The sequence below is a fragment of the Chionomys nivalis genome, chromosome 17, assembly GCF_950005125.1.
Source record: "Chionomys nivalis chromosome 17, mChiNiv1.1, whole genome shotgun sequence".
Taxonomy (NCBI): domain Eukaryota; kingdom Metazoa; phylum Chordata; class Mammalia; order Rodentia; family Cricetidae; genus Chionomys; species Chionomys nivalis.
The window spans coordinates 2,473,470-2,498,438 of record NC_080102.1 but is presented as its reverse complement, the minus strand read 5'-3'; the positions used below and the strand labels follow the sequence as shown (position 1 = coordinate 2,498,438).

Sequence of the window (24,969 nt, the reverse complement as noted above, 5' to 3'; positions counted from 1 at the left end):
AATAAGACAGCAACATACAGAAATTGTAAATAAAAATATCAATGACTTCCTTTGAATACAGTGTTGAATTAGAAATTAATAAAACTCAAAACTTAAATTTCAATGTGGATACCAATGATATAATAATAGACATAAATTTACATCTGAATATTTTTAAATCTATAAATAATAAGTGAAACACCAGAGATCTTTTCTGATATGATTATTTTAGAATAGGGAAGGCATTAAACAAAACACTTTATTTCATGATATTTAAAGGATAAGAAGATAAATGCCATGATTTGCATATTTTGAATAAAAGTTTCTCACTGAATTTGAGGATAAACTAAGGAATAAAGTAAAACTAATTTTAGGAAAATAATTATTAGTCTTAGAACAGCAGCATAATAAAAAAAAGCTCATACGAAATTTATCATCAAAAATAGCAATTTGAACAAGTTGAAGCGACCAGCGATTAAGTTAAAGTCACTTAATGATTGAAAATCTGACGACAGTTTTGCTTTAACAGTTGATTACATTTTTAATTAACTGATGTCCATCAAGCAACTATGAACATTAAGATTTTTAAAAGCAATAAACCAATTTAATTTCTTGATTAATAAACAATCCTATTTAAATTTTGGGTGAAACTAGCTTCTACACATTGGTAGGTCAACACATCAGTTTCTGTTTTATGGAGAACTGGTGTTTTACGCAATTACTTGGCATTTTAGATTTTTTTAAATATTTATTTATTATGTATACATTATTCTGTCTGTGTGTATGCCTGCAGACCAGAAGAGGGCACCAGACCCCATTACAGATGGTTATGAGCCACCATGTGGTTGCTGGGAATTGAACTCAGGACCTTTAGAAGAGCAGCAATGCTCTTAACCGCTGAGCCGTCTCTCCAGCCCCGCATTTTAGATTCTTTTCTTGCTTGATTGTCAGGGTTTTGAGACAGTGTTTACCCATGGTGCTGACTGGAAATCACCATGCAGCCCCAACTGGCCTGAAACTCTCTATCCCTCCACCTCAGCCAGCAGAGTAACAGGATCACGGAAAGACAGTTATACTGTTAGAAGCATCTTTTGGTTTATCAAACTTTGGCTCACCTTTTAATGGCATGTCTGTGGTAAGCAGCCCACTAAATTTCCCAGCTCAGCTCACAATACATGTACACATATATTCATGGTCTACCTGAAATACTATACATTCTTCTATGGCCAAATGACTAGGACTTAAATACCGTGGCTATTTTTCCCTTCATCGGCAACAACAGGGAAAGGGCCGGGAGTACAAGTGTAATCAAAACATGTAGCCCTGCTCTGGGCTCACACAGTGTTGCTAATATGAAGGTTTCTGTGATGGGAAAGAGCACGGGCACACTGATGACAAGAGGAGCAGAGGATCGCAGAGCTGCAGGGATGCATGGTCAAGGAAGCATCTGCACAGCTTCCTGTGGCACAGCTTCTCTGCATTTCATGCTCCCATGCAGTCGCTTCTCAAGGCGAGAACAAAGTTTTATTTCTATTAAGTTGAGCACACAGAGAAATTCAGGAAAAATAAAGGTACCCATTATATGGTAACTCAAAGTTAGAAAGTCATGAAGCACATTTCGAGAAACATAAACCAAAGAGCATGAGAAATGAACACCTGGCCCAAAGTTGGAATTGCGGCTGAACTAATCAGGCCCAAGCTGAGCCACAGCGGAAACACTCTTATAAACGATGAAAACAATCACCATGTTTTTATGTTATCCTTTACTACAAAATTATCAAGGAGATACATTTCAATTCAGGTGTGCTCACAATTCAATGTGACCACTACATAAATATTTTATTGAGAGGAAAGGAAACTTTGAGATATGTAAAACACGAACACCCAAGATGTAAAGCCAGATCCAGCCTTGCCACTTCCCATCACATGAGAACCACCTCAACCAGGCCTCCTACATGGAGACAAACCAGCCAAAGCATTTGAAGGAACTTCTCCGGGAGCAGGTGTCTGACTCCTGCCTCTGAAACACTAACAGGAGACTTGGCAAATGACTGCCACTTCTGCTGCTCGGCCCTGACTGCACTGCCTCCTGTAAGCTTTCTTACATAGTGTTTCCTGATGATTAATTCTGGAATGTTTTGCATCAAAAGTCTTTCATTTTTAGTTTTTTTTGTCAAATCAAATTAATTCAAATTAATAAATCCTCTGAGGGAATTCATTACTTATCTCTAGAACAAAATCTGAGCAAAATCAACACTCTAATTTTCAAAACTGACATGAGGCAGTGAAAAAAATAATTAAAGCCGGAATTAGTTTGCCTTTTGTTTCTCTAGCAGATCTAGGGATTGAACCCAGGGCCATAAGCAAACTCGGCAGGTGGGCTACCTGAGCTCCATCTGCAGTTTTAAAGTAAATGAGCAAAAAGGCCTCCCATCCCTGGTGGATCTCACTATCTGAATCTCTTCCTTTTAAAATGTCTTCAGTTCTTCTGGCCTGTTATAGAATAACTCTACTAAAAAAAAATTGTACCCAGGTCTCATTTATTAAAATGTCATTAATTTATTAAAAACTCAAATATTATTTCCTCATCAAACCATTAATAAATTTCCCAGAAGAAATACTGTATTGGTTTCTGTACAAATGTCAATACTGTGTGTTTCTACTACCAATCACAGTCGAGACACCAGGTTTGTTGTGCTGGTCACACACTGCATGGTTATAGCAAACATCACTCGTACTATGAAAGGGGAACAACAATTCACAGTGGCTATGAAACCCTGTAAGGTTCCTACCCTTGTAATGATTTTTAAATGTTTCTTTTCAAAAGAATATTTCCATAACATGAAGTCTCAGGGTTGACATTCCCGTGAACACTGGACTTGGCAAACAACTGTTTAAGGAAATTCTTTTTTTTTTTTTTTTTGGTTTTTTGAGACAGGGTTTCTCTGTGGCTTTGGAGCCTGTCCTGGAACTAGCTCTGTAGACCAGGCTGGTCTCGAACTCACAGAGATCTGCCTGTCTCTGCCTCCCGAGTGCTGGGATTAAAGGCGTGCATCTTGCACAGAAAGTTTAGTGGCCTGTACCAAACTCCTTGGGAGGCATCTTTGTCTATCAACTTGTTACTTCAAATGTCTGCTACACAAACCATTTTTATCCTCAGCATCATAGCAAGGATACTACTTCAATGAGTGCTCAAGTAAATAAATCTGGAAACAGCTGCACTGCATCAGGAGTTTCCTGTGAAAGATGCCAGAGCTTTGGAAACCAGCACCACTGAGGCTCCCATGTGAGAGTTCACTGTTCTGACAGAATGCTGTCTGTCGAACTCTTTCTCATTTGGGAGAAGAGGAAAACTTCTCCCCACTTAGGTCGCTGTGCTTGAGGTTTGGCATGAACAGGAGAGAGAAGTTGGTTGTGAGGACAAGAAATTTATCTTTCCCACCTGTTGTGAAGGCTAAGAGCAGGCAAAGTGGGCCATTGGAGAAGTTCACCTGACTGCCTGATTTGTAGAATTACATAAACAGAACATCCCAGTCCTTGAGTCCTATCGTTTATTCTGCTAGAGTGCTTTGTTTCCAGAGGAAAACACCTCTTCTCTGCACACACAAAACCACACACCCACCACCCCTGCTTCAGACCAGGGCTTCTCAGCAAGAGGGCACAGGAGCACACACTGGAAATACAAGGATAGTTTAGGTTGGTTTAATGACTAAAGTCATTTCTGACATTTAAAAGTTAGGACTTGGAGGCGAGTAAGGTCCTGTGGAGAATACACCAGCCCTGCACGGTGAAGATGGGCTCTCAGACTGACCAGAGTCAAAACTGCTGCTGATAAACATTTCGGCAAAAAATTTCATTATGTGTTTCCCCATCTTTTTACCATTTAAGCAACAATAGCCCCAGAAATTTATATAAAGGTCAAACTGTGCCCGGTTCAAAACTGCTTCAGAGAATTATACATAACAACACCACCACTGTGACATTTAATACAGACCTATATAATTCTGTCTGTAGCCTTTGCATATGAATCCTGGGTAAGTTTCTTTCTAATTATGTGTATCTGACTTTGCGGCTATGAATTCTAATAGTTATGCCACAACATTCACACGGTAAAATATATATTACTGGATCTTATATTATCTTCCTTTGTATCTTAAAACTCAAGAATTTATTAAAAATAATATTGCATAAATATTCTATCATCTTTGTTTTCATAACATTTCTTATATCTTATACTTAATTTCACTTCAGGACATTCAATGGATCACTACCAAGTGTTTGTTATATAAGATAAACAATGGATCCCATCTGTCCTTACAGTGCTAAATCAAGAGCTGACTTCATGGCACAGGAAAAGGAGGACACTGAGGACAACGGCTCAAAACCAGTAAGTTGACAATAGTAACACCCTAATTCACAAGGCGACCCTAAGCAACAAAGTGAAAAGATAGCCTCTTTTTCACTCACCTTCTAAGTTTCCCTAACCCCCAAACGACTTTTTCTGCACCCCAACCTCTGTACAGTTCAAAGGAACAGAATACAGATCTCACTAGAGCCCCTTCAGGATCTTCTCAAATCTGTCAGCTTCCCAGGTGCTGAGGTCACTAACTTTCAACAGAGACAGGACTCCATCGTTATCTCACCTCTATGGGTAAGGGATTCTCAGAAGCACTTACCTCGGTGGTGGTTACTGCGTCAGCGGACGGGCTGCGCGTGCTGGTATCTGGTGGAGCTGTGCCAGCACTGCTCCGAACTGGAGAACTGGGGACAGGGCCGGCCATGGTCTCTGGACAGACTGAAGATGAACTAAGATTGCCTCTCTTCTGAATCCGAGTCCAGACTTTACTCATCGTATCAGCCAATTCATAAAACAGCTGGACCTAAGCAGAAGAGGAGGAGAAGAGTCAAGCTTTCAAGTACTATCTACAACCCACTAAAATACTAGATAGGAGAAAGTTAACAAGCCCCCAAATAACCAGTACATCATGGTTCACGATTTATTTACACTAGCCGCAAACTCACACTGTGCGGTTTGATAAACAAAGCAGCATTTCTGCGGATGGAAGCAGTGCAATCAGCAGAGAGCGTTAGGGAGACAATGGCGAGCAGGAGAAAGCGAGCACACGTCCTGGGAACGGGACTCCTTGGTGAACTATGGAACGATTCCTGTCCTCCTTCCCGGATAGTTTCCATACCTAACTGTTCTCATTTTTTCTGAGATAAAAAAATCTGAAACGTGATTTCTTTCAAGGCAAATGAAGAGAGTGATATAAAATAGACTAGGAAAAGGAAAATATTATATTATGAGAATTATAGAGATAGAAAACACAGCCAATCTACTTCCCCTGGGATATGTCATTCCAATATTCAGAGAAAGAGGAAAACTGTTTAACTTGCAAATTGTTTGAGTTCTAAGATATTTATACAAGATTTCATAAATAAGCATTAATCATGAAATTTGTATGAGAGCATACTGGCATATACTGTATAAAACAAGCCCAGGGGTACTGCAAACACAATACATAAGCAAATCCACAGCTGGATACCATACTCTGATTGCCATTTTTAAAAAGTGAAATTCTCCTATTTATAAAAAGCTTCAGCCGCAGGACACATCCAGATGCTGAGGCTGGCTCCTCACGAGGGCAGAACAGATGCATGGAAATCCTGCTGCCAATGCCTCCTTAGCCAAAGCTGGGCGAGCTATACTATGTCCTACTGCTCTTTGTGTAAGGAGTTCTGAGACCTTGGGTCACGAATGTTTCTTGTTTTAAAATGATCCAATGGCTATAATTACTAAAGAAAACTCCATAAAAACAATACTTCAAATCATTTTCTAATTGACTTTGAGAGATTTTTCTCTTAAACGACTTTGCTGCAACCCAAATCCTTGAGAATAATTGGTTTTCTTTTTGTGAATAAGAACTGTCTAGCAAGGGGAGCATTAACCAAAGGAAATAAGTCCTAATCCTGAAGATTGAGGATTATTTACTCAAGAGGCACAATACTGTTTTTATTGTTACTATTTCTAATTCCTTCAACTTTTATGTTTCTTAAACAATGTAAAAGCACATTATGTCTAACCTGGAAAACAATGACATAAATCTCAAATGTAATTTTTTTTTCAAAGAAAAACTTATTAGCACATCGCTTTCTCCTCCCAAATAAAGTAAACATTCTGAAGATATATGATGATTTTTCAACCATAGAGTTGAACTGAAGCATTGAGAACTAAAATCACAACAAAATTAGAATGTGTTATTAAAAAGTCTAGCTAACCATTCTAAATATTACTGCAGAGTAACAGAAACTCTGATTTTCTAGCTGAGAATATAAAATTGAAATCTACTTTGGTAGTTTAGAAAAGAGTGTATATAGATACAGATATAGATATACTATAATATCCAGCCATTTCAAGTAGTATCCCTAAAAACAAAAGCTGGTGTCTTCAGAAACATAAAACCGACATTTATAGCATTATCTGTGATCGCTCAAAATTGGAAAACCTAAAATGTTTAATAACAAGCACTGAACAAATTAAAGCAAAACCACATAATATCTGGATGTGACTTAGCAATAAAGAGGACTGACATGTGTAAAATATGAATTAATCAAAGTATGATTGAGCCGAATGAAACAAGCTGAACAAAATCAACTGCATAGTTTCATCTCCAGAGATGTCTGAGGAAAAGGAAATGCAGTTTCAAAGAAATCAGCTTTTTGAGGATATTTTTTCAGATGGCTTAATGAGTGAAGGTATCCCAAACTCTTTTCTTCTAAGTGGGTAACTAAAACACAGAGTTTATTGCATGCTATGTGTACTTTAGTGAAACTGAATTAAGACATAAATGAAAGATTAGAACCTGTGAAGCAACATTCTATGAACTATTTGTGGGGACAAATGACTAGGAATGAAAATTTGACTATGAACTACTGGCTAAATAAAAAATGTTTAATTCTTTAAATATTAATAGATGAAGAAAATTATACAGTAAAGAATGGAACTCATCTGGAAGCTTATCTGTGAGATCTACCATGAAATGGATACCCATTGAGAACTAGAAAATGAAACCAGTAACTGCTATGAATATAGAACTTGATATGGATGGCTACTGAGATCTAGAACATGAAAGGGATGCCCACTAGAACATGAAAAACTCAGTTACCCAGTTAGAAAAAAAAAAGTTTGGGATACCTTCACTCATTAAGCCACCCGAAAAAACTATCCTCAAAAGTTGGTTATATTTCTTTGAAACCCCATTTCCTTTTCCTTTGTAATCTGTGGAGATGAAGTTATGCAGGGATGACATCTAGAACATGAAATCAGTGCCTGCTAACATTCTAGAACATCATAGGATGCCCACTGGGGTGTAGAACATGAAATGGATACCTAATGGGATCCAGAATATGATGGGATATCCATGAAGGTCTAGAACACAAGATGGACACACACTGAGGTCTCAAACACAAGATGGAAAGCTGCTAAGGTCTAGAACATTACATAGATACCCACTGAGGTCTAGAACATTACACAGATACCCCACTGAGGTCTAGAACATTACATAGATACCCCACTGAGGTCTATGCCCACACTAACAACTTTAACAGTTATTCACTCAGCAGTCTGTCTCTACAAGGACCAAGGAAGCAAGGTGAGAACAAAAATGCCTTGTTTCATAAAAGGGGAGAGGGGAAGAGATAGAGAGGGAGTGAGGATGCACAGAAGAGGGAAAATCTTGTACAAATTGCCTATGTTTCAACTCTGAGCAACAAGTAAAGAGTTGACTGGTTAAAGAAGAGAAAAGAAACTAATTCCAGAGTTTGGGAATTGAAACAATACCAGACTCTTATTCTTGGTAACATGACAAACCAAACATTTTCATTTTTACATATTGTTAAATTTTATTTTGTCATTATCTAGGTTATTGTTATAGTAATGGAAAGCTGGGAAAGAAAACAAGACAAGTCTTGTAAGCTCAGTTTCCTCAAAAACAGAAAACTGTTTTCAGAATGAACATGTTTGTGTGCTTCTCCCAGGTGTGGTGCACAGGAGTAGAGTTACTTCAGCTTCTGTTATGCATGCTCTGAAAAATGTGGTTTTGCCACTTTGTGGCTTGTCCTTGTGATTGTATACTTTACTCAGGGTATAAATTGTCTGATGCTCTGAGTAAAATTGGCCACTGCGTGAGCCTTTAATCTGCCACATTTTTAGACCCAGTTCTCCCAGGTTCGTGCCATGAACTAGAGCAGTAATCACAGCACTATGAAACCAAATTACATAGCATATAACACAGAAAAGCAGGGAGGGTGACAACAAGCTGTATAAAGGCACTTGCAAACAGGACTGACAATCTGAGTTCCCGCTCCATACCAACATGGTGTGAGGACAGAAACAGCTCCTATAAGTTGTCTTCTTGCCGTGGCATGTATATGCACCCCAATAAATAAATGTTAGTAAATTTTAAAAATAAGCAGGCAGAAAAGAACTGCCTTATACTGAAAAGAAAGTTTTATATAGGAAATGATAGTAACTGAATTTGTTTAAACACTCCAAAAATTGGTTAATAGCTACTAAAATTGGAATAGAGATTTATGAACATTGGTCCCCAGATTAAAGTATTATGCTAAAAAGATTGTTTTTAGAAATAGTATTTTTGAATTCTATAGTATTCAACATTGATTGGATATGTGGAAAATATACAAAATATTTGAAGTTAAGAAATGTAAATTTCATGTTAACTAATGATTTACAGAAACTAAGATGATATGAATTCATAGTAGTTGTAAAACTGCTGAATATAACATGATTGGTATATTACAGCTGGAATGTTATGGGAATAGCAAGGACTTTTAATAAGAAACAATGTTCTTTTCTAATTTAAATAGCAATATGAGGAAAGAGTTTGTGAGCATCTGATTAAAAATTATACTTCAGTAGAACGCTCGCTTTAGTATACCCTCCAGTTAAATATAAAAAAAAGTTCATCAGAATTTCAAAACATTACATCTAATTTTATTCTACCAGCCAAAAGGTGAATTTATTTTATCATCAATACATTCTCATTATAAAACTTGACAGAACTTCAAAGCCATTCTTAATCTAATCACCACAATGGTGATGACCAGATTTTAAAGGGGGGGGGAGGAGATAGAGTAAAACAGAAGAAAAGTCCTTTGATAAAACAAATGAACATGTTTTAAAGATACTTAGCTTTTATAAATCAAATGCACCAACCTGGGGATTAGAGCATTTTATCTCTAGTGGCTCCAGGTCAACGTGGAGACAGACGACAAAAGAATGCCTCCCATCTGGGCCTGGAGGAAGCAGCTTTTGTGATGTGACCGCTAGAGTAGAGGTGCATCCCATAGGGTCCACTAGGGAGCGTGTCACTTGCTTTCCAAGAAGGGTATATATGCTGAAATGATGCAAGCTGATGGTCCAAGGAAATGCATCACCTGTAAGAGAAGATAATTAACAGAGAATTATCTATCATTTCTATCTGAAATGTAGCACTTGACACAGCAAAGGTGGGATCCCAGAGATTCAGGTATAAACAATTTACATGATACTTAAAATAATCAATTTAATTTTATATGTTACTGATATATTTCTATACCCTTCATTGTGTACATTACAAACAATATATGATCAGAATTAAATATAAGAGATAAAAGCAGAACAGAAGTCCCAAAACCCTCTTTGCCCACTTTGGTGGATATAAATGTTCCTGTGTTTGGAGACTCTAGAATGGATAGCATTTAACGATGGGCAATGACATTGTATGGACAGGAGATCTAGCTGTCAAATGAGAGGGGGAAATGATATATCTATTATTGTGTATGTGGCAACCCACAGCAGAATTACATGGCATGCTATAAATAAATCCATACACCCATCGACACGATTTTTGACAAAAAAGTCAAAATTATACAATAGAAAAAAGAAAGCAGTTTCAACAAATAGTGCTGGTTTTACTGAATGTCAGCATGTAGAAGAATGCAAATCGATCAATATCTCATTCTGCACAAAACAAGTCCAAGTGGATCAAAGATATCAATATAAAGCCAGTTACACTGAACCTGATAGAAGAGAAAGTGGGGAATAGCCATGAACTCACTGGCACAGGAGACTACTTCCTGAAAGAACACCAATTGCTCAGGCACTAAGATCGAAAATTAACAAATGAAACTGAAATGTCTCTGAAAAGCAAAGCATACTGTCAAAAGGACAAAAGGGCAGCCCACAGAGTGGGCAAAGACCTTCACCAATCTCACATCTGACAGAGGACTAATATCCAAAATATATAAAACATTCAAGATCCTAGACTGCAACAAACCAAATAATTCAATTAAAAATGAGGAATCTCAAATAGCCGAGAAAACACAATGAACTCATGAAATCTGTAGGAAAATGGATGGAACTAGAAAAAAATATCCTGAGTAAAGTAACCCAGACCCAGAAAGACAAACACAGTATGTATTCACGCATAAGTGAATATTAGTTGTAATGGAGAACTATGGTACAATGCATAGCCCCAGAAAGACAAACATGATATATACTCACTTATAAGTGGAATTAGCCATAAAGTAATTAGGAGAGTCATGCTATAATACACAGACCCAGAGAAGCTAAGTAACCAGAATGGCCCAAGCGGAGATCCATGAATCTCACTGTGAGAGGGAAATAGAACAGACATTGCTGTTGGTTGGAGGGTAAAGATGGGAATGGGGGATAAGGTGGGGCAAGAGTGGCGGGGGAGAGAGGGCATCTCTGAGAAGAGCTAAAAACACAGTGCAATGGAAACGCCCAGGAATCTAAGAGGGTGACCCTAGGTCAGACTCTTAGCAAAGGGGTACACAGAACCTGAACTCGCCATCTCTTTTAACCAGACAAGACTTCCAGTGGAGGAACTGGAACACCAACCTGGCCACAAATCCTTCAACCCATAATTTGTCCAAGTTATGCTGAGGTACTATGGTGATATTTAAGAGAATCAACAGTCTGACAACAGGGCAAAGCCAGTTCGGGCACCCTCTCTATTGCTTAGAGTCTTAGCTGGGGTCAATCCTTGTGGATTCCTAGGAATTTCTCTAGGGCCAGACTTCTTGCTAGCCCCATAATGGCCCCCTCAATCAAAATATCTCTTTCCTTGCTTTTATCTCTGTCCTTCCTCCATCTCAACTATCCCATTCCCTCAAGTTTTCCTCCTCCCTCCCCTCTTCCTCTCTTCTTTCCAACCCTCCTTTTCCCCTCATCCCCATGCTCCCAATTTTGTCAGGTGATCTTGTCTATTTCCTCTTTCCAGGTGGATTTATGTATGTTTTACTTAGGGATCACCTTGTTAGTTAGCTTCTATAGGATCATGGACTATAGGCTCAATATCTTTTGCTTTATAGATAGTATCCCCAGCAACTGATGGAAGCAGAGGCAGACACCTGCAGTGGAGCACTGGGATGAGCCCCCTAAGTCCAGCTGAAGAGTAGGAGAGAGAATACGAGCCAAGAGGTCAAGACCATGACGGAGACACCACTGCGACAGTCCACCTGAGCCAACGGGAGCTCGCCAACGCCAGCCAGGCAGGGAAGACGCCAGCATAGATCCAAACTGGTCCCTCTGAATGTGGGTGACAGTTCTATGGCTGGGCAGACTGAGGGGCCACTGGCAGCGGCACCAGATTTATCCCTACTGCAGGTACTGGCTTTTGGGAACCTGTTCTATTGGATGGATGCCTTGCTCAGCCTACATATAGTTAGGAGGACCTTGGACCTTCCACAAAGCAAAGTGCCTTATCATCTGAGGAGTGGATGAGGGGTGGGGTTGGAGGGTAGATGGGGGAAAGGGAGGAGGGGAAGGAGTGGGAACTGGGATTGGTACGTAAAATGAAAAAACGATAGCTTGTTTCCTTTTTTTTTTTTTTTTTAAAAAAAAGAATTTAAAAAAAATTAAAAATAAAAAGATGTGCTGGGGTAAAGGTGACACAGAAATTGTGGGAGTGGTCAAACAATGGCTGATCCAGAGAGGGAGCTTCCTCCTGATGGCCAGGACTCAGAGGCAGGAAACCAAAGACCTAGGATAGAACAAACATGCCCCGGGGGCGGGGGGGGGAGGAGTCAACGAAATGATTCCTAATGATAATGTGCTATATTCATAGATTGTGGCTCAGCTGTCATCAAAGAAGACTCATCCAGCAACTGACAGACACAGATGCAGAGACTCACAGCTCGAGGAACCCTGCAGGAGATGCCAAGAAAAGATTGTAGGAGCCAGAGGGTTCATGGACACCACAAGAAAACCCACAGAATCCACTAACCTGTGCTCCTGGAACACCCGGGAAGCCTGCTCGGGACTGACCTAGGCACTGCACATCTGTTAGCTGTGTAGCCAGGTCTTACTGTGGGTTCAGGTGCTGCTCCTGAGTCTGCTATCTGCTTTGGGCAACCTTTACACCTACTGGGTTGCCTTGTCTGGGCTGAGTAGGAAGAGAAGAAGCCTAGTGTCCCGACAACTTGATAAACCATGGCTGGAAGATATCCATGGGAGTGCTACCCTTTTCTGAAGAGAAACAGGGGAGGAAAAGTGTGTGGGGGAGGGGAGACTGGGGGGAGAGGATGAAGGGGAAACTGCAGTTGGCATATAAAAACAAAAAAATAAATAAATTATAATACAAATCCATGAATTAAAAATATATTTAATATATTAAGATTAGATAAATTACAAAAATTGTTAAAAATGAGCAGCATATATGCATGCCACAAAATTATCCAAAATGGCTTACAACTAAATGTAATATACAAAACTAAGAAAAATATCAAAGGGTAACAGGAAAAAAAAATGGATGATCCTTTTCAGCAATAACCCAAAGGAGAGGTCCATGAGAAAAAGAGCCAATGAGGTGGCTGCAATGAACTTAAAATTGTTATGCAGCCCTAAAGAATAAAGGAATATCTGAGAGTTGAGAACAAATGCATAGATTGGGAGAAAATATTTAAGTGAGATAGCTAAAAAAGAATTCTAATTCCAAACACAAAACTATTAGAACTGAATAAGAATAAAATTCTATTCAGAAAGTAAAAGCCTTAGAAGGTATCACTGACAACAAGAAAGCTACACAGATGGCATTTAAGCTTCACATCACATGTCACAAAGAACATGCAACTGAAGACAAGGAGAAAGCATCCCATGGCTGTTGGAAAGACAAAACACAACATGATGTGTTGCGGATGCAATGCTTCGGAAGGAGGAATGCTCACTGCACTGCAAACAAAAATTACAAACCTCCTTTGAAGACATTTTGACAATTTCTTACAAAAGTAAACATGGCATACATGATACAACAATCACATACTTCTGCAATTATCCAATGGAGTTAACATAAAAATATTACAAATATGTGAGTGTATTATTCACAAACTACCCTGATTTCAAAGTAATCATAATGTTTCTGGTTGATGAACAGATAAATTGTCCTACAGACAATGTAAGCTTAGCATAGAAAAGGGAAGGAGCTAGTAACCATCAAAACGCACAGAAGAAATGTTAACTGTTCACTATTAAGGTAAAGAAACTGACGTGAAAAGACTGTGTGTCATACTATCTCAGGTCTAAGAAGGAAAAGCTAGGAGACAATAAATAGTAAGGTCATTGAGTGCCAGCTGTTGTAACAGATAAAGAAGCAGAGAGATGAGTCAGTGTAGTTCTGAGAATTCTGGGGGCAATGAAAATACTATGTATAAAAAGTTAATGGAAGAAATTTTTTATTATACATTTCTCTCAACTTCAAAACATATATCCCCCAAAGACAGTCCTAAAATAAACTATGAATGTTGAGAAACAAAGATGCCTCAATAGGCCCATCAATCATAGCCAATATAGCATTCATGCCTGTGATGTTGTCAAGTGAGAAATGCATGTGAAGGGGCAGGGACTATATCGGACATTTCTGCAATTGTGTCTTAATTTTGTTGTGAACCTAAAATTAAGTGTCACAACAGTATCAAACACAGTTTACAATGACTTTAAAATACAAAAATTAAAAAGGAAGAAAATGACCTGTGGTGTTATTTTGTTTGTGCCTAACAAAGCTTGCCTGAATATCAGAGGGCAGAGCTAGTCACTAGGTAACCATAGAGGTCTGGAGGTCAGTACAGACAGACAGGAAGTGACATGACTTGTCAGAGAGAGGAATACCAGGCAGGAGGAGACAGGGTTCAGGCCTGTTTTCTGATGGGAGTTGGCAAGGTAAGAACTGTCTGTAGCTTGCTCCTTTCTCTTTCAGATGTTTCAACATCTGCCCTGATATCTGGCTCCAGGTCTTTATTAAGATCAATTAGAACTTGTGCAACAATTACCTTTTTCTTAATGACCAAGAAAAAATGCTTTCTTTACAAAGTGATGAGGGAGCTAGGCAAGCATTTAGTTTGGTCACACTAGCTTTTGTTCTAATGTAATGTTCTAGACATTCAGAAATACAGAACAGGCTAGAGTGAAGTAGATGGTGCAAGAATACACTTTTAGCATTTAAGAGCTACCAAACCCTTAGGGAAATAAAGGACTGAAGAGGTTGATTGTGAGTAACAAGAGAATAGTGCCTGCAGCAGCCATGGCAGCCAGACTGAAGTGGCTCAAAGGAGCACCACAAAAGATGTGACAGCCCAGACGTATAGTCTCATCTCATGGGAAGCTGAGGTGCGAGGATTGAAAACCTAGTCTGGGCTCAGGAAAAGCCTAAAATTTAACATCATTTGTAAAATGTGTCTGGTCATTTTCAAGACATTTAAAATTATCATCAAAAGAAAATTAGAAGTTATTTTCTGGGAGTCAAAAGATTTTTATTTGCATACATAATTTAAGAATTAAATCAAGAAGTCTACAAGAAATGGGAAGACACTGCATAGCACTCCAACATGCTCACAACTGCACACACTCCTCCATCCTCACAACTGCACATACTCTTCCATCCTCACAACTGCACACACTCCTCCATCCTCACAACAGATAGAAGATTATGAAGCTGTTTTTAGCTCCTCACATGAAACAATGCATACACACCGACAGGGGCAATAAGGAAAAGAGGCTTTGCATCTTACACAGATGCGCAACAATTTCCACATCAGGTCCTATGAAAGTCACTAAATCCAACAACAGCAAAGTTTTAACTTACAAATGATCTCAATATTCCATTTCTGTCAAAATATTTTATTAAAGTCACAGGCAGCTCTTTCAAAGAAGAAATAACAAACCTCTGCTGGGCACAGGGTAGAAACCCATCTGCTCAGAGGTGTTGGCTGCAAGTGCTCCCTAATGCAACTCAAGATGTTGATTTTGACCCAAATACCCTACACAGGCTGAATCTGGCTACAGCAGAGACCATCTCTTCCCACTGCATCTGAAATCAGATGAAACATTTCAGCATGGAGCCCCATGTCATGAACTTCAAACATAAGTGAGTACAGAGAGAGCCTTGCATATCTCGTGAGATAGCTTCCACACCATCCCATTAATCACGTTGTAATCTTCTAGAAAGCCTCTTAAAGAATTTGTTTGAATTACCAATGAACTTTCAAAAAAGGTTTACTAAGAGCTGTGTGAAAATGTCATATAGACTACAGGTACTACAGTGAGTTCAGTGCCTTTCACACGCCATGCTAATGATGGACCTGAGCAGAGAGTAAGACAGGGACCACAGGTAGAACAAAATTAACTAAGATCAGGTTAAGAATGATGGTGAAAGGGGGTGAAAAAGGAAGGAAAAGCAACTACAGACTATGTGCTGCTACGTCATACCCAATTAGGAAAGAATGATTGTGTCAAAGATGCTAGGGAAAGAAGGCTTCTATCAAGAGAAAGATAATATAAAAGATAATTTAAAAAGCCTCCTTTTAATATGTCATACCACCAATCCAGAAAAGAAGTTTTCAACTCAACTTTCATTTCAAGAAAGGCAGGGAACTGAATACCAAATCGTGAGCTACAACATACACAGGCTCTCTACTTCTTGGCTTAAGACAAAATATACAGTAATCCAAGTACCCTAATTTCTAATCTTACGATCTAATAACATGAACAAGGTGTTGACCGATTTAGTACAATCAAGCATTAAACCTTGTTATTGTAATATAAAACCATATTATTTTCTTTATGAATCCAACTTTTCCAAGTTCACCTTTTGTTGGAAACGAGTATGTTCAATTTCAAAGAGGTATGAATTTGCGACTGAAAGGGCGGCAATCTAAGAGATCAGGGACACACTGAAAACTGAACCGCAGTTCCAGCCATCTCACAATAGGTACTTGGTGTAAACACATTAGAAACATGAAAACATATTCAATGACGTCTACATAAAGTACTCATTCATAACCCAAGAGGTTGCAATTAAAATCACCCTTTTTTATTTCTACTTTGGACTATAAAAATACCCCAAACTACCAGCCAAACCCCAAATCACACTGTTTGTGAAGAGTCAGGGATCCCTAGTACCTCCTGGCGGTCCCACTCAGCCTTTCCTGGTAGCTCATCTTCAATCCTCTGTGACTCCTCACACATCATCAGAATGACGTCTACCGGGGCCCCCACATTTCACCGTGATTTAAAGATCTAGCAGCCTCTACATTTGGTGACTACCACTGGACAACAGCTACCAAAGAACAGAATACTCACCTACCCTGCAAATACTAGACCAGGTACCTGCACCAGATCCCAGTGCATAAACAAAGTCAGGACAATATAGCTCCGTTGGAGTCCAGGAACCCTACTGTGGTAGACACTGAGAGAAGCAATGAAGCTGAGGCACAGGACAAGGACTTTCCAATCACAGTCACGAACATACTTAAGAACTTTAAAGAGGGTATGAATAAATGCCTCAAAGAAGATCATGAATACAGAAGCAGTTGAATGAAATAATGAAAAGAGTTCAAAACATGAAAGAATTTACAAGAAAATGCAAACTAAAAGAAAGCTAGAAGTGAAAAACTTATGTTAAACAAAAGCCTCTGAGGTAAGCTTCAGCAGGAGATTAAAGACATGGAGGAGAGAATTTAAGGCCTTAAGAAGAAGGTAGAAAAACATGGATATCTAAGTCAAAGAAGAGGTTAAACCTAAATAAATCTAAGCACAAAATATTTAGGAAATATTATGTAAAGATCAAGCCTACAAATTAAAGGTATAGAAGAAGAGTCCCAGAACAAAGACATAGAAGATATTTCTAACAAAGTCATAAAAGAAAAAGTCTGAAGAAAGAGGTGACTATCAAGGTACAAGAAACATGTAGAACACCCAGTAAAATCAAAAAGGAATTTCCCCATGACACAAAATAACCAAAATAGCAAACTAATGGGGCGGGGGGCGGGGGGAATTAAAAGCTTCAGAGAGTCACCTATGAAGGCAGGCCCATGAGAGTTAAAACTTTGCATTTCAATGAAAGTTCTGATAGCCAGAAGGTCCTGGACAGGGGTGAACAAGTTCTAAGAGGCTACTGGTGCCAGTCCAGAATACAATGCCCAATAAAACTATCAATTATAATCTATAGAAAAAGAAAAACATTCTAAGACAGAATCAAATTTAATCCATTTATGTTCACCAATTCAGCTCACAGAAGGCACTAGAAGGACAACTTCATTCTGACACAGCTCACACCAGAGCAGACAAATTCAGTGCAGAATGCTACAAGACCTTAGAAGAACAACAGGACATCTTGAATTAAGCAAAATGGAAACTGAAGGAACATTTCTTATTTTTCTTCACAAAGCTACTATTACCTTGATACCAAAACCATACAAAGACCCATCCCCCCCAAAAAAGAAAATTATAAACTAATATCCCTTTTGAATAGAAATGCAAACTTTCTCCATAAAAAGACCTGCTATCTGAATATGAACACGTGAAAAAGATCATCCAGCATAATCAAGTTGGACTGTTCACTGCGGGCAGGACTGCAAACTGGTATAGCCCCTGTTGAAATCCTGTGGAGGGTCCTTAAGTGCTAAAAATCAATTTACCATAAGATTCAGCTACAGCACTCTTGGGTATATACACAAAGGACTCTACAATGTAATCCAAAGATACTAGCTCATCCATGTTCACTGCTGCTCTATTCATAATAGCCAGAAACTGGGAACAGTCTACATCACCATCACTAGTGAACAGGTAATTCAAACGTGGTAGTGTTACACGATGGAATATTATGCAGCTGTTACGGAAATGGAAACTCAGGTAAATGGACTGAACTAGAAGCAATCATTCTGAGTGAGGTAACCGGGATGCAGAAAATACCAAACATTGCATGTTTTCTCTTATATCTGAGTGTCAGATTTTATGCTATAGATGTGTGTTTTTCAAAGGAGGTGGGGTGGGGGGACTTCCAAGGAAGGAGAAAATACAATATAGGATAACAAATATATGGAGTTATATATATAAAATAAGATGGGGAGGAAAAGGAGAGGGCAGGCAAAGGAGGAAATGGAGGGGGCGTGGTCAAACAGGGCCTTTTGAAAAGCCTACTATTATAGAAACTATACCTAAAATATATACATACATGAAACGAAGCTAAATGGACTCAACATACAATGGAGAGAAGAGACCACAACTAGTCATTTTATGTCACCAAGTAAATCCGCCAGTGTAAGGAATTGATTACATCTAGTTGAGTTGATGGACAAAGGGTTCACAGAGATGCCACACACGCACAGTCACCAAATACCACAAGCTATTCCAAAGTTATTACTTTCCACAGCCTGATGGTTATACCTGAAGGGAAAACTTACGACATCGAACACTGAAAAATCGAGGTGGTGTCCAACTAGAAGCTTCACCCATATTAATTCATGTTCATGGTGCTAGAAGGTGCTCACACACTTCCAGAGAAATCATCAATTTCAGAAAAACGTTATAATCAGGTTCACCCAGCTAAACACCTGCAACCCACAAGAGAGCCCTGCTTGCAAAATGTGCCAGTACAATAGAGGAACCAATATTATGAGAATAACGAACCATATTCTGTTTGGATTTAAGATCAGTCCATGAAATAAAAACCATGTATGATACCATAAAGAGGTTAAAAAGCTGAGAGTAGACAGGTCATAAGCCTGGGTAAAACCCTAATACTGCTACTCAGTTAAAGGGACACAGTGACTAAGATTCCTGGAGACATGCTCCTGCACCTACAGATGTGCAGTGAACAAAGTGCTGAGAGCGAGAGGCTGTGACACACGCACACTCTACAAGGCGCTGGGATCTATGAGGAAGTAGAGATAGAGCAAGAGCCAGAGGACGTCACATGAACAATGTCCGACACACATAAGATCACAGGGTAGGTGACATTACCCTCAAGACTTGTATTATATCCTCTGGAGTCTTTGATGGAGTTGAAGAATGGATAGATATAGTTTTTCTTAGTTATGATAAAAGATAAAATAGATATAAATATTGTAATTGTAATTTTTGCTTGATAACTGTTTTGCTATATGTAATCTTACTATGTTAAAGTGAAAGCCTTTCTTTTTTGTTTAAACAGAAAAAGGGGAAATGATGGAGGTGGGTCTTGTATTAATCTGTTGCTTTCATTGGTTAATTAATAAAAAAAAACCTGCCTAGGCCCATTTGATAGGCCAACCCTTAGGTGGGTGGAGTAAACAGAACAGAATGTTGGGAGAAAGAAGCCGAGTCAGGGAGTCGCCATGATTCTCCCACTCCAGACAGATGCAGGTTAAGATCTTCCCTGGTAAGCCAGCTCATGGTGCTACACAGAATATTAGAAATGGGTTAGATCAATATGTAAGAGCTAGCCAATAAGAGGCTGGAACTAATGGGCCAGGCAGTGTTTAAAAGAATACAGTTTCTGTGTAATTATTTTGGGGCATAAGCTAGCCATGCAGGCAGCTGGGTGCCGGGGACACAGCCCCACTGCCGCTCCACACAACAGACTTGCACAGGCTGAAAGCAGACAAAATTCTAGCACTAAGAATGAGAAGTGAAAACAAGCACACTCTAACCAAAAAGCTATGTAACTGGTACCTACTGGGAACGAGATTTCACATTTCTCCAATGGATCCCATGCAGGGCAGCTCCTGTGCCCAGGAGTAGCTGGCAAAGAGAAAACAGGCTCCCTGTGTATTACATGTTCTCTTTCTTTTGGTGTTATTTTGTACTACTGACTTTCTTTTTCTGAGTTTTTTCTTTTTGCTGTTGTCCTGGCTCATGGTATTTTGGATTTTTTTTTTTTTTTTTTTTTTTGAGATAAAGGACATGAAGGTTGGTGGGTAGAGAGGCAGTGATAATGGGGGAGGAGTAGGGAAGGGGGGGGAAGGTTGGTGGGTAGAGAGGAAGTGATAATCAGGGAGGGGTAGGGTAGGGAAGGCGAAGGAAGGTTGGTGGAAAAGAGGCAGTGATAATCGGGGAGGGGTAAGAAGGGGGAAGGAATATAATCACAGTACAGCAAAGCTTTCAAAATAAGCTCAAACCAATGTTCATTCTAATATTCCCTGTTTGAGTTTTCTAAGCATATTATATTGTATAGATAATGTACATTTATCTATAAATGATGATTTAGAAGTATGAAAGCACAAAAATACCATGACACAGTACAATTATAATAAATATTCAGATAGAGTGGATGTATACTAATATATTAGAAACAAAACAGGGCAGGAGAGATGGCTACACGGTTAACACCAGAGCACCCACATGGCAGCTCACAACTGTCTGTAGCTCCATGCCCACCAAATACAAGGGCTCTGCTGATGTCTCGAGTCGCACTTAGGTGTGCACTGACATGCGTGCAGCCAAAACACTCAAATGGATAAAATAAAAAACGGGGAGGGGGGGAAGTCTATCCATGCCAGCATAAAACTACAGTATGAAAACCATGTAAATGTACCCTCTTCAAGGATGGGTCGTGGTATGACAAAGGGGATCTCCTGCAGGGGCTCCATGCACTTATGACCAGCACTGATGATTTTTATTTGCGGCAAACAGAGGACAAGTGTTCCTGGTGTGCTGGCTTGTCCATGGTACCAACTTCTTACTGTTCCAGGGATGTCACCAGATACAATTGTACTTGGGGAAGGCAGGCTGTCATTTGGAATGAACACACAGCAAGACTGTACATCGAGCTAGAAAAGAAAAGCAGAATTGAAATACTTGGGTCAGACCAAACATACACTGGAACTGCAGCTATCTTCACAATAAATAATGAAGTCAAAATGGAGACATGCCCTGAGTGTGTCTTCATCACTTATTTTACTTAAACACAAATGACAATTTAAAAAGTATTGTTTCAAGCTATAAACTTGATCAAAGCATCGAGTGACATGAGTTAAAAATGCAGCTGCCCTTCACCATTTGTTTCCAAGAATAATGCTCAAGTTAGAAAGAGTGCTGGGAAATGGAGAAAGATATCCCCACTTCTCCAGTTCATAAGCTTTGGTTAGCAGCAGCCAGATGAAGCTGCAAACTGTTTTTTAAATAATGCTGTTGTTATGCCCACTCAGGGTCCTATATTTTAAAATTACAGACTAAAATAGATGAACACATACTTAATACACTCAGTTCCTTGCTATAAACAACCCCTGGAAGAAGGTGTCTTTGTAACAAACTGTGCATACACCCAAAGAGGCAATATATGTGCATGTGTGCGTGTGCCAATATGTATTACACATGATAAAATGAAAAAAATCTTAGAAATCAAAGTGCTTTTTGTCATTTGAGTCTACAAGTTATTATGTAAATTGTAATTTTACATAAAATGCTTAATTCCCCTTAAAAATTTAGAATGGTTACTTAACTCACGAGACCTATAGAGCATCAAGACCAAATAGGTCCACATGTAAAACTCACTAATATCTGTGTTTTTTAATTCAGAACCAGTGAATATTAAGTTCTGTTGGTCTTAGCTGATTATTACAAAATAATATTTTATATCTGGTTACAATATTGCCTCATTTCTAGCATACTTGAGCTGTTTTGTTAAGCAAATACAAACTACAACTTGTTAGTTTCCTATGTAACTGCACAACAAAGATGTATTTGAAGGGGTGATGAGAAGTGTACTGTTTTTCAGTCTTGGGTACTTCAGGTAATTAGACCACCAAGGGCACTATATTCACAAAGAGATAACAATGTCTATAGTGATATCCCTTCTTTCAAGGTGAGGTACTTCTAGTGAGAAAATGGAATTCCACTTAGATTTCCTTGATAAAATAAGTAATCATTAATCTACATATAAACAACATTGTTTATGTTGGCTTCACACATCTGGAAATGTAAAACTACTAAATACAATGAAGAAAAATGGCACATAACCTTCTGTGAAAACAAATGCATGTGACATATCAACCTGTCTCTATTAGTTTTAGAACCTTATCTTGAAGCTCAGACAATTTAAGCACACAAGTGTATCACAGTTGGTCAGCTCAAGATCACAAAGTACTCCATTGAGAAATAAGTCTAATTTGTCTTATATGTAACATTAGTATGTTTTAAATAATTAACACAATGTATTAGTGATGTTTAATTGTATAATCTACAATGGCATAACCTAAAATTCAGGTTAAAAGAACAAAATCTGAATCAAGATTAACAATTCATATAGATACTGATGTTATGTTAAAAATGCTCTCAATGATATGAGGCCAATTGTTTACTAATATTAAAACATGTGATCACATACACAAAGTCAGAACTAGAAATACAATTTTAATTGCACTCTATAATTTCCAAAATCATAAAACATGCCACTCTACTAACTTAAATGTCAACTATTTCCCAGCATGGAAACAGTAATAATGTATACAGAATCAAGAGTAAAGCCATGCAGGAGCAAGATAAAAAGTCTACAAGATGAGCTTTCTAAAGTAGGCGGCATGTGATGAGGGTTCCGTTGGTGATTAGAATCTACACACACATAATGTAAAGCACTCAAAATTATTATGAAGTGACATATGTTCTATACACTGAGGCTATCACATGAATCTTTTTACATTTTTAGAATAACTGTTAAACCATGTGTCTAAACTGTGGTTTAATGTAAAATTCTGAGTGATTTATATTACTGGGCATAAATGTGTGGCTGTAAATTTTGCATTAATGTAAGGTCCTGACAATCCAAGGGAAAAAAAGTGAAGTAATCTGCCAGTAAGACATCCTGAGTCCGGGGTCAGATTTTGTTCATGGAAACCACCTGGTTGGGACCCTCTGCACCACACCAAACACAAACGATCTTTAAAAAAATATCCTGGTCATTACTGCACTGCAGCTGCGCTGTGTGACTTCATCTTTCCATGGCAACAGCCTTTCTGTTTCAAGGATCCTGTTTCAGTTTTGGTAGCAACATGTTCTTCTGCCAACATTGAACACATTCATGGGTGAAAGTAGGGGGATTATTACAAATTCTTGAAGTAGAACCACCTCTATTTAATTCCTACTAGGTCAGGGACTATGTCGTTAGGGATCAGATACAAATGGTACACCAATAAAGAAAAGAAGTTTGGTATTCATATTTTAACAAATGAAATTACTGCATGTATTCTTTTCCTTAAATTTCAAGATTATGTGTTATTAGAACAGATCTATGCCATGTCGTTCTCCAGCTCTATACGTGAGACTTCAAATTTAGAAGCCTGTTCTTTTCTAAGCACAGGAAAGGACTGGATGCAGACAAGAGGCAAGGTGGGGTAGGGAAGAACTGGGAGGAGTCGAGAAGAGAAAACTGCAATTGAGATATAGTTTATGAGGAAAGAATCTATTTTCAATGAAAGGGAAAAAACAGAATTTTTGTGATTTATGTGCTGTACAAATGTGATGGCAAGTAATTTAAAGAGAAGTATTTAGACATTAACCTGAAAACCTTAAGGAGTCAATGCCCATCAAATGTCTCTAATGCTGTCCTGGGTGCCCTTTACAAGATAACCGCTTCCTATTACCAAATAATATGCTGCCTTCGTTTGAAATGAAAACTTTAGGAATCATTGTATTTACTTAAAAAAATGATATAAAAAGGCATTCTCTATGTGAATATCTTTTATTCTTTAAGAAATGATTTTAAATTTAAGAAAAAATGAGCATCATAAACTGCTTCCTTCATGATTTTTCAGCAGTGACCTCTTTAACACCAATGATCTGACAGATACGTAACAACAACGAAAAGAGGCCATGAATTTGAGAGGAAGCAGGCAGGGGGGCATGGAAGGGATAGAAGGAGGTGAAAAAAGGGGGAAAATATATAATTATATTTTGATGAAGAATAAAATAAGTTTAAAAATGAAGGCAGTAAGATGTATGGATTTGGAGACTGGTTGATCTAGAAGGCTGATATAATCAAAACACATTATATGAAATCCTTGAGGAATTAACAAAAATATTCTTAAAAGAAAGAAAAATATTGAAATAATCAACTATTTCTTTCCAGCACTTACATGTGAGACACTTTGTATAATCAGCATATTGTTTTTAACACTGTTGTGTGGCTTTCTGTGTCATAATAAATGTGAATAATTGCAGGAGCAAAACTAAACTGTTAATATGTAAAAATGCTTGAAAATAAAACAATGATCTTAGCTGGAACTCATAACACAGGGACAAAGGAAATAGTCCTGATATGGAAAAGATTAAAATAAAGACTGAGAAAACACAATGGTAGAGAGCTTCATTAATATGTGAGACTCTCTTGCAGCATAAAAAATTACTTGACAATATTTCAGAGAGAATTTCTGACCATTAGAAAACCTTGGGCAGAACATAAACTCGAAGTCAGCGCTGTCGTTCATTTGTCCCACTCCACATAACACAGTGCCCGACTTCACTAGGGACTCAGTCAATAATGGTGAAATAAGGAAATGAGTTTTGCCACCATAAATGAAAAACATTTCATTTATGTTGTTCACTATTTTGTTCCCCACAGAAGAAATCTATTAGTACAATCAATAAAACTCACTTATTAGTAGGACAAGTTCAAACAGAGTTGTGGTATCTGTAATAAGTCATTTTCCCTAGGGGAAATA

The 24,969-nt window shown here is 38.4% G+C and overlaps 1 protein-coding gene across 7 annotated transcripts in view; it reads right to left on the bottom strand.

Moving 5' to 3' along the window:
- Vps13b (vacuolar protein sorting 13 homolog B) overlaps window positions 1-24,969 on the bottom strand; it is a 438,985-nt gene that overhangs the window by 233,994 nt on the left and 180,022 nt on the right. For 6 of the 7 annotated variants that reach the window (XM_057791252.1, XM_057791249.1, XM_057791251.1 and 3 more), the window contains 3 exons: window positions 20,850-21,084; window positions 9,215-9,435; window positions 4,656-4,859 (listed from right to left, as the gene is read on the bottom strand). In XM_057791252.1, the coding sequence (XP_057647235.1) occupies window positions 4,656-4,859; window positions 9,215-9,435; window positions 20,850-21,084 (660 nt within the window). Of the gene's footprint in view, window positions 1-4,655; window positions 4,860-9,214; window positions 9,436-20,849; window positions 21,085-24,969 lie in introns of those variants that run through there. The other variant, XM_057791255.1, reaches the window with a different exon arrangement.